Source organism: Impatiens glandulifera, chromosome 7 (genome assembly GCF_907164915.1).
Source record: "Impatiens glandulifera chromosome 7, dImpGla2.1, whole genome shotgun sequence".
NCBI classification, from domain to species: Eukaryota; Viridiplantae; Streptophyta; class Magnoliopsida; order Ericales; family Balsaminaceae; genus Impatiens; species Impatiens glandulifera.
Window position 1 is genome coordinate 6,693,228 of NC_061868.1, and position 11,479 is coordinate 6,704,706.

General features: G+C 34.7%; 1 protein-coding gene across 1 annotated transcript; it reads right to left on the reverse strand.

Annotated features, from left to right (window-relative positions):
* Window positions 1-4,348: 4,348 nt before the first annotated feature.
* Window positions 4,349-4,711, reverse strand: LOC124946243 (secreted RxLR effector protein 161-like). Its single transcript, XM_047486810.1, has one exon. The coding sequence runs from the start codon at window positions 4,709-4,711 to the stop codon at window positions 4,349-4,351; it is 363 nt and encodes a 120-aa protein (XP_047342766.1).
* Window positions 4,712-11,479: the final 6,768 nt, after the last annotated feature.

Below are 11,479 nucleotides of genomic sequence, written 5' to 3' on the forward strand. Positions count from 1 at the left end.
ATTAGATGGGAAACCATTCGGGACTTTCTAGTTGTTTCTGCTTTTCCTATAATTTTTATCGATTGGATTATGCTACGCGTTTCAACATTCTGCTTTGTTGTTAGCATCAATGAAGTCCATGGAGGCTATTTTAAGGGTGAAGACGGGGTAAGGCAAGGGGACCCCCTCTCTTCTTATATTTTCGTATCTATCATGACGATCTTTGAGAGCATCTTCGCGATGTTTCGAAAGAATCGTCCATACATCTTTCACTCATTATGTGAGGTAGAGGAGGTAACCCATTTATGCTTTGCTGACGATTTGTTCATTCTAGCGCACGTAGACGTTGATTCCATTAAAACTATTAGGGCTGCACTAACGTTCTTTTTTGAGGTTACAGGTTTAAGTATTAATGAAAGAAAAAGTGTGGCATTTTATGGAGGCGTGAAGGACGAAACAAAACAGTACATCTTCAACATCATGGGCATCAAGGAAGGCAGTTTTCCCGTATGGTACTTAGGAATTCCGTTAACCGCGAAGCAGATCGAGATCTCACACTACAAGCCGCTGATTGAAAAGGTAAAATACACGATATCTGACTGGGAAGCAAAAAAAAACTTTCTTATGCAGGGAGAATCGAACTTATTAAAAATGTGGTCATGGGAATAGTTGGCTACTGGGCGCAACAGATGGTAATTCCGAAGAAGGTAATAAGGATCTCGACACGCTGATGAGGAACTTTATCTAGGGAAGTAACATAAGAGGAGGAAAGAAAGTCAAATGGATCGCTCTCTGTAAACCGAAGGATGAGGGAGGGATCAGCTTGAAGAACTGTATCGAGTGGAATAAGGCTCTAACCTTCAAGCATCTATGGGCTTTGGAGCACAATCAAGAGTCACTATGGATTAAATGGGTGCATACGAGATTTATGAAACACAAAACTAACATATGGACCTGCAAAATTCACGAAGGTATGAGCTTGTCTCTAAAAAAGATTCTTAAACTAAGAAACGATATTGTAGATCTTTACGACATCCGGCAAGGGGACGGGAAAGACACTCTATTCTGGTAAGACCCCTGGTTCGAAAACTATCTTATCATCCACAAGGAGGAGTTTCAAAATATCTGTATCAAAAGGGACTGCGCAAAAGCAAAAATCATAAAAATCAAAGATAGAAATTGGAACTCGCTCCTAAGAAGAATTCCAGAAGGAAAAAGGATACTTGATCGTATAAGTAACATAGAACTATACGACAGACCGGATATTCATGAATAGAAAGCTGAGGACAATGGAAAGCTTGTATCGAAGAAAATATTGGAAGGTAACCCGGGAAAAAGCGCAGAAAGTATAATGGGCTCATCTTGTATGGTCAACGAAGATTATCCATCGACACTAGTTCATCTTATGGCTCGTCTTCTGGGAAAGACTCATCACTCGTGATCGTATCAGTAAATATATGAGCATCCCGGACGCGAGCTGTCTTCTATGCATAGGAAATGAAGAAACCATAGATTACCTATTCGGGAGCTGCTGTATTGCTTCGAAGATTTGGGACAGATTCTATAAAAGTCTGGAGCTAATCAGTTTCTCGAGCGAATGGAATGAAATCAAAAAAGTTGCACTACTCAAAGTCAAGGGAAATAGATTTACAACAAGCGTGTTCAAGTGCGGTTTTGGAAGGGTATATGGCAGAACCCGCAAGAGCGTTGAAGTGTTATGAAAAGATATTGTATCGGATTGTAGCGCCCTCGCGGAAATGTGGAGAAGAATCCCAAGCACGGAGCATAACTGGAATATCTGCAGGAACTGAAATTTACCGTTTTTTAAACTCACTAGAATTGAAATCATTGTAATCAGATAATTCATTTACGTTTTTAGCTTTTTGGATTTTATTTAGAATGTTACGACTTTAAAATCATTCTAGGCCTGTCTAAAATGATCTTTTAAACTCGTGGTTTTTTCTCATTTTTAGGAATTTTTAATCAAATGACGATAAGTCGTTTTTAAAAAAAAAATTAAGGTTAAATCAAAGTTGCTGCAAATTTTAGAGTGGTAGAGTAGTGTGATGATGTTATTTGTGAAAATTTTATTTTGAAACTTTTATTTGTTTTGTTATGAATTTGACACGACATGAGATTAATAAAAAAATATTATACTTGAAAATATGTTTTTTTCTTAGAAATGGTATAAATTATTTGTTAAAATCCAAAAAACATTACAAAATAATTTTAAAAGTAAAAGCATTTAAATATGTCACACAAACTTATAAATAATAAATAATAAATTTCAAATGCAAAATTAAAAATTAAAAAATAACAAGATTACAAATCACATTGAAAACAACTCTTTAACATTTTTTTCCATTTATTAATCTAAAAATGTTCTTTGAAAAAGAATTTACCTGAGCCCTAATTCAGCTATTTGATTAACAAGTCTTGATGATGTATCCAACAAATTGACAACTCTATTTTCTTAAAAAAAAAATTGAGTATATATGAGTATAGCTTATTATTTTGAATTATTATATATTATTAGTTTTTTTTAATTGAAAATAGATTTAGTATATTCTTATTTTTACTCAGGGCGAAGTATATTAAAGTTTTTTTTTTTCAAAATCTCAATATTTTATTTACAAAAATATAGTAGGTTTAAACTCATAAGACTCAAATGTATCAATAAAATCATTTGATTTTTTTTTGTTTTTGGACATAACACAATTTTATATTGTAGAATCCAATTTGAAGCATTTACCAACTTTCTTACTTGCTCCAATGGAACCAAAGTCGAAAATATTGAAAAAATCATAGATTGGTTTACACGAGCGTATAAATTATATTGTAATATTAATGAAAGGTTGTCGGGTTTTGCGTTCACAACAATTTAGATATTCATTACATGAGTATTAATAACATGTTAGTTAATATATGAATCAATCCGTGAGTCAAAAATTTATCAATACACAAAATTATAAATTAAATTCAACCAATCATAAGTAACCTAATAGTTAAAATATTTTATAAAAAATAAAATTTTATATAAAATTAATTTCTCTTCAAAATCTTGATATTTTATTATAAATAAAACTGGTAAGTTTAAACTAAAGATCCTAGATATATGAGTTATTATGTATATCTTTCGGTTTTACTAAAGAACACCGAAAGATTTATCTTAAATCTTTTGATTTTGGTCACTCTAAACTAATTTCTTTCCCTTTTGAATTGGTGTGTTGATTTCTAAGTATATGAATATTATTTAATTATATATACATGTATATATGGATTTTGATTTGTTTTACAAGTATATGTTTTTATTTGATTATATAAACATGTATAAGTTTTGTGTTTGTGTTTAATTAATTAGAATGTGAGTTTATGATTTTTGTTTGTATGTGTTGTGTTTCATTTCTAAAATAGAGGATTGTATTTAATTTGTGAATGATAATATAAAATTATAAACGAAAGAAGATTGAAAATGAAATTATAAAAAATTAAGGAATATCTTTCGGTATTCAATGTTAAAGCCGAAAGATTTAGTTATATTGCCTTTTTTTCTCAAAACCGAAAGATATAGGTAAAACTGTCGCCCTTTAATAAAAAGAAATACCGAAAGTTTTATCTATATTTTTCGGTATTCTTACCTTATATCGCGATTCTGCAGAAACCCTCCCCTGTGCTGTTGGCCCAGGAAGAGAATCACTCACAAAACTTTGAGAAATTTCTATAAAATCCTAAAAAAACGATTACAAGAGTTGTTATCTCTCTCTTATTTTTTCTTGCTCTAATAAGAGTAACATACACTTTATTTATACTAAAATAAAAAAAAACTCTTAATTTTCTAATTTAATGAAATTTATTGAAAATATTCTATTTTCCTCATTATTGCAAATATTTTGTTTTCTTCATCATTGCAAATCTGCCGTTTTCCTCATTAATGCAGATCTTCCATTTATTTGTAAACGTTGTAACAGCCATGAGTAATACAACATTCTCCCTCTTAGTCCTGGCGTGGTTCGAGATCACGAACACCAATCAGGTGTCGCATCATCACCAGTTTTGATGCTGGCAAAGCTTTCGTAAGTATGTCGGCCTTCTGTTCATCCGTTCGAACAAACTCTACTTTGATTTGACTTCCTTTAACACACTCTCGAATGAAATGATATTTCGTGTCGATGTGTTTGCTACGACCATGAAAAACTGGGTTTTTCATGAGTGCAAGTGCAGACTTGTTGTCAACGTAGAGCTTCACTGCCTTAGGTTTCGAACCACTTAGTTCAAACAAAAATAATTTCAACCAAAGTGCTTGACATGCTGCCGCTGCTGCAGCCATGAACTCTGCTTCACATGAGGATAATGCCATTGTTTTCTGTTTCTAAGAGTTCCACGAAACAAGACTATCGTTAATGTAGAACGCCATGCCCCCCGTACTTTTCCGGTCATCTAGGTCACCTGCGAGATCACTATCAGAGTAACCCACTATTTCCTCGTCACCGCCTCCTTTTTGAAACACTAGACCTAAGTGTATAGTGCCTTGAAGGTATCGAAGCACCTGCTTCACTGCCTTGTGATGTATCTCAGTTGGCCTCTCCATGAATCTACTGACAACACCAACAACATAAGAAAGATCTGGCCTTGTATGAAGGAGATATCGCAGACAACCAATGACTCTTCGATATTCAGTTGCATCAATCGGTTGTCCTTCGGGATCCTTATAGAGTTGAGCCCTATGCTCCATTGGTGCCTTTTTTCAGTTACAATCAAGCATTCCAAATTGGTTCAGGACCTTTTTGGCATATGTTGTCTGCTTGATCGATACACCTCCTTCGAACTGATCTACCTCGATTCCAAGGTAGTATGAAAGCAATCCGAGATCACTCATCTCGAACTCCCCCATTATCTGCTTTTTGAAAAGTTTGACACCCTTTAGATCTCCACCTGTTAAAATAAGATCATCCACGTAAATACCAACAATAATTCGGGTATTACCGTTGCCTCTTGTGTACACCGCTTGCTCCTGTGTACACTTTTCGAAGCCATTTTCTTCAAACTTTTGTCCAACTTTAGATTCCACGCACGAGGAGTTTGCCTTAGGCCATACAATGCCTTTTTTAATTTAAGCACCATATTCTCCTCCCTGTTGCCTTGAATCCTTCCGGTTGAGTTACGTACACTTCCTCTTCCAGTTCTGCATTGAGAAAAGCTGACTTTACATCGAGATGATAAATTTTCCAACCAAAATTGGCTGCCAAGGCAAGAATGACTCTAATTGTGTCCATTCGAGCAACTGGAGCGAAGGTTTCTTCGAAGTCAATACCTTATCGTTGCACATATCCCTTTGCAACTAAACGAGCTTTGTGTTGGATCACCTCACTATCTGAGTTTTTCTTGAGCTTAAATACCCATTTGAGTCCAATTACCTTGTGTCCGACTGGCAATGGGACGAGAGACCACGTCTCATTCTTCTCGATGGCTTCAATTTCTTTAGTCATTGCTTCTTCCCATTGTGGTTGTCCAACCGCTTCATTGTAGCAAGAAGGTTCCTCCGTCTGTGATAACATCAAGTCTTCAAAATCAAGTGTCACTCTAGGTGTTTCTTCCAAGATATCGGTCATGTTCTTGTATCGAACAGGTCCTTCATCACTCTCAATGTGTCCACCTGACCATGGAGTGGGTAAACCATCACCTTGGTCTATTTGTTCAGTCACTTGCTCGAGCTGTAGAGGATTCGAGACAGTCTCTTGGAACATTTCTGAAGTATAATGTCCTCTTGTCGATCCACTCTCAAATGGGATCGTTCGAATTCCAACATGCTCGTGATTAACCTCTTCGTAAACTTTGAAGGGTTGATCACTCTTTTCATTTTCCCAATCCCATGTTGCACTTTCTTCGAACACAATGTCACGACTCACATGGATCTTGTCATTTTGTGGTTCGAGCAACCTGTGTGCCTTACTTCCTTCTTCGACACCTAAATAGACAAACGACTGACTTCTGTCGTCTAACTTTTTTAGATGGGGAGTGGTCACCTTGGCATGCGCAGTACACCCAAAAACACGAAGGTGTGCTAGGTGTGGCTTCATTCCAGTCCACATTTTAAATGGAGTTTTGTCTCGAACAGCTTTGGTTGGAACCCGGTTGAGAAGATAGACTGCATGACGAACTGCCTCCCCCCAATACTTGCTCGGGACTGCCATGCTTTTGAGCAACGACCTAGCCATGGCCATCACTGTTCGATTACGCCTCTCCACCACACCATTTTGTTGAGGAGAGTATGGTGCTGTGAATTGTCGCTTTATCCCTGCTTCTTCACATATCTCTCTAAATTCCCTCGAGAAGAATTCACCTCCTCTATCTGAACGAAGGACTTTGATTCGAAGTCCGATCACATTCTCGACCAATTGCTTCGTCTTCTTAAATGAAGAGCATGCTTCGTCCTTTGTTTTCAACATATGGAGCCACGTCCACCTGGAATTATCATCAACAATCAGTATGAAGTATCGATTTCCTCCTGGGGTTGATGGCGTGATTGGCCCACATAAGTCAATGTGCAACAATTCGAGTGGCTTTTTCGCTCGAAACTTGGCTTCTAATGCAAACGGCTGTCTCGTTTGTTTTGCAACTAGGCATGTTCGACAAAGTTGTTTTTGAGGAGAAATTTTTGGAACACCAGCAGCCATTCCCTTATTTATGAGGGACTTTAGTGCTTGGAAGTTAACATGACCGAGACGAGCGTGCCATAACCATGCTGGATCTTCAAGATTAGCTAAAAGACAAACCGTTTTTGCTAATTTTAAGCAAATTTGATATACTCGATTATGCGTTCGTCTCACTTTCATGATAAGGCATGAAGGGTTCTTAGCGAAGACTTCAAGCTCTTCTCCATCCATCACCACCCTGTGACCTGTCTCGGTAAGTTGCCCGAGACTCACTAGATTACTTTTTAAAGAAGGAATGAAAAAACTCCCTCGAGAAGCCACTTGTCGCAATTTTTGCATTCGAACATGATAGAACCTTTACCACAAATTTGTACCGTGGAACCATCTCCGAACTTCACCTTTCCAGTGACTGCCTCGTCTAGTTCAAAGAACTTCTCTTTATCGCCAGTCATGTGATTGCTAGCGCCATTGTCCAAGAACCAAGCATCTCTTGTCTCATCGTTCTTAGCTTCTAGAATTTCTGAAGTCAGCTTCATTTCATTCAGCATGACAACATTGATTGGAGGAATCTCCTCCGAGATTGCCATAAGTAATGCTGGTTCGACGTTGTCTGCGTGGGTAAGGTGTGATACCTCGTTCTTCTTTGCTCGACATTGTGTTGAGTAATGTCCCATCTCGTTGCAATTAAAACAACGAATGTGACTCTTGTCTCGAGGAGATCCTCGACCACCTGAACCACCTTCTTTGTCTTTCTAAGATGGTGCTCCTCGGCCTCCTCTCCCTTGGCCTCTACCTCGGGTTCTACCTCCTTGACCACGGGTCCCACTATCTGTGGAATCCTTTTTCCACTAGTTCAATGAGTCTTCCTCGTCCTTTTTCAACCGTGCCTTCCACTCCTCCTGAGTGAGTAGCACTTGTCCTTCGTTTCCTCCAAAGTTTGTGTTTTTCTTGCGCGTACGCTCCTCGAAGACCTTCAGCCTTCCAACAGCTTCCTCAAATGTTAACGTCTCGAGGTTGTAAAACTGCTCGATGCCGGCTACCACACTGATAAACCTTTCTGGCACGGTGTTGAAGAGCTTCTTTACTATCGCAATATCATTTAGTGTTTCTCCAAGGCTTGAGTACCTGACTGATATGGATGTGAGTCGACCAACATATTGATCGAGCGACTCACTGTCGTTCATATGCATCCTATCAAACTCATTCTTCAATGTCTGCAATCGTGCATTCTTCACTCGGTCTGCGTCGACGAACCTCGTCTTGAGACAATCCCACACTTCCTTCGCCGTCTTCTTATTTGCCACATGCATTAGAAGATCCTCCGGAAGTTCTTGTAGAAGATGTGATCTCGCCTTCTTATCAAGTCGGACATCAATCTCTGTGCCTTCTACTAACTCGACTGCCTCCCATACTCCTTGGTCCTCCATCATAGCCTGTACACGAATCACCCAACTGATGTAGTTCGTGTGTGTTAGCTGCGGATAGTGGAATATACCATTGTTTTGCTGCGCCCCTAATGATCCTGCACCCTTCGACATTTGATCCCACCGGATGATTTTGGGCATTCACCTAATGCTCTGGTACCAAATGTTGGCCCAGGAAGAGAATCACTCACAAAACTTTGAGAAATTTCTATAAAATCTTAAAAAAACGATTACAAGAGTTGTTATCTCTCTCTTATTTTTTCTTGCTCTAATAAGAGTAACATACCATTTATTTATACTAAAATAAAAAAAAACTCTTAATTTTCTAATTTAATGAAATTTATTAAAAATATTCTATTTTCCTCATTATTGCAAATATTTTGTTTTCTTCGTCATTGCAAATCTTCTGTTTTCCTCATTAATGCAGATCTTCCATTTATTTGTAAACGTTGTAACAGCCAGGAGTAATACAACATGTGCACTCTCTCTTCCGTCTCTCTGCCCTCCGTCGATTCCAGCCGTCCTCCGATGAATCCACCTCTCCCTCCGACCATTCCACCCGCCCTCCGCCGAATCCACCTGCCCTCCGACAAGTACGAGCTTAACGACGCGAAAACCCTAATGCCGTCGTTCTCCTCTCCTTCGACGGATCCAAATCAAACGAAGACAGGTAATTAACTCATCTTCTTTGCTGATTGATGATTGATGTGTTGTGCTGATTGTTGTGCTGTTCGAATTCTTTATATTGAATTGTTGAAATTTGTTTATGATTCATGTGTGATTGCTGATTTTGATTCTGATTTTTGTCATAAAATATTTCTTAAAATCTGTATATAAGGTTAATTAACAAAAAAAAAAATTATTATCGGCTATTTTACTATTTTCTATTTATAAAAATTCTCATGTTTAATAGACCTAATTAAAGAAAATGACATAAGAGTTAACTAAAAACTTTTTATCACTATTTTAATATTGTAAAGCACATTATCATTGTGATAATTTATATTATTAATTTTTATAACTTCATATTTTACAGAAAATCACTCTAATTTATATTTCTTATAAATTTATTTTAAAATATTTTAAACGATTCTCAACGACATGTTTGGTGCTTAATTATGACAATTTTTGCGTTGACAATTCCAAATAAATATAATATTAGAAGAAAAAAATATCATTACAACACAAAAGGATATCTTAATAGTTTTTGTAACATTTGATATCCATTAACACTAAATTTCTTGAGCCGTTTTTTTAAAATAAAAAATAAATCTTGAGTCGTTTAGGATACCCTAATTGTCGAGGATGGTACTGTTATTAGTTAGGATTGAATTTTGTATGTTTTTTGAATAAAATTAAATTTGGATATTACACTAGTTTAATAAAAAAAAAATATTACCTTGTACATATGGTTAAAATTTTATCTGTAATTTAATTTTAATTAACTTTAATAATTTTCAACCAAATTATTTCTTAAATAACCAACATAATAACAATTACTAAAAAATTTTATTAAACAAAGACTGAAATATTAAGTTGGTATCTATAAAATTTCTTCATACATATCATTAATTAATATAATTATAATGTGAATGGAATTGATTCAAATAACATATATTTATAATGTTAATCGAATTGATTTAATTATTTGAATAGATTTTATATCCATTTCATTTGTTAACGATTCTGGTGGTGTTTCTCATTTCTAGATAATCAGAATGCAGCGTTATTATTTTATTATTAAATTAACTTCATTCATGTAAAAAAAAACCGAGAAACACAACACAAAGAAAGGAAGGGGTGAGCATTTTACATGGGAAGCGATATTAAATGAGGTTTGCTTCACTTCACTCCGTTTTATCACTGTAAATATAATTCCTTTATAATTTATATAATTATATATTAAATATAATCATATAAAAATATATTTATAATTTTATTTTTGTTGTATTTAAATTAATTTGTATTAATTATGTTATAATTTATATAATTATATGTATACAAATATAAAAATATAATTATAAATTAATTTTTGATATATTTAAATTAATTTTTATTAATTATTAATTATTTTATTTGTGATATAACATATTAATAATTTTATAATTATGTAATTAAATTTATTTGTGATATATTTAAATTAATTTGTAAAAATTATTTCATAATTTATATAATTATATATTAAATATATATATATATAACAACATATTTTAAAATTTATTTGTAAGATATTTAAATAAATTTATTTTAATTATTTTATAATTTATATTATTATATATTAAATATATATAAACGTTAATGTAAAACCACTAACACATTAATATAAAAACATGTATATGTTCATTTAAAAATATTTATGCTTCATATAAACCTTACCATAGAATAAAAAAGATGAAACAAACAATACCTAACGAAATTTGTTTCACTAGATATTTATCGCCAGAAAGGAGTGGAACAAGATCTACCTAGTGTTTCACTAGGTATTTACATCGCTGACAGGAGTAGAACCAGCGCTAACTAGTGAAGCAAGTTTTACTAGGTATTTACAACGCTGAAAGGAGTGAAAGAAGCGCTAGCTAGTGAAACAAGTTTGACTAGGTATTTACAGCGCTGAAAGGAGTGAAACAAGTGCTACATTGTTTCACTAGGTATTTATAGCGCTAATAGGAGTGAAGTAAGCACTGCATAGTGAAACAAACTTCAATAGATATTTACATTAATCAATCACTTATTTGCGTTTGCTTCACTTTTATTTAAATAAATAGAAATTTTTCTGTTGCACTCTCACTCCCACTTTCTCTCTAATTAATTTTTCAAATCCTAGCACGAATTTTTTCTGCTACAATTTTCTCGCGAAAATTACCTTTGTTTGGGTGACGTTGAAGGTTCTTTGTAGTCTTTAGAATGATGTTAACGCAACCTTGGATCCATTGAAGTGTGTAGCCTCTTGCTGTTGGACATCTGCGATTTTTCTATTAGAAATCGTCCGTTGGATTTTGCCTTTTATTATAGATTTGGGTTAACCAGATCTTCAAGAGACTTATAAAACCTAGTGATTTGACTCCAAGATTCTAGCTAATGGCATAAAAAGATATTAAGAAAGCAAATTCATGTTGTCATTGGTACTTGAATGAAGTATTTTATCAGATGTTTGATCAAAATCTTCCTTTCTCAAAGTTATTCTTTCTTAACTTGTATTCTTTTTATGCATATTGTGATTTTAGGCCATCGATGGTGTAGATATGGCTTTCAGAATACTCATCAAGCGAAGCAATATGAATTTGCAACATTTAACATAGAACCGGTAGAAACTTGCCTTCATTTATATTTTTTTTATGTTTTCATGGACTTAAGCGATGGTGGTTTTTATCAGGTTGTTTTTACTTTAGAGAAGTTATGCATGATCTGGGGTTCTCTTATGCT

What these genes read in the sequence shown, in the direction of transcription:
- LOC124946243 (XM_047486810.1), bottom strand. Translation starts at nt 4,711, where the DNA reads ATGGAGCATAGGGCTCAACTCTATAAGGATCCCGAAGGACAACCGATT.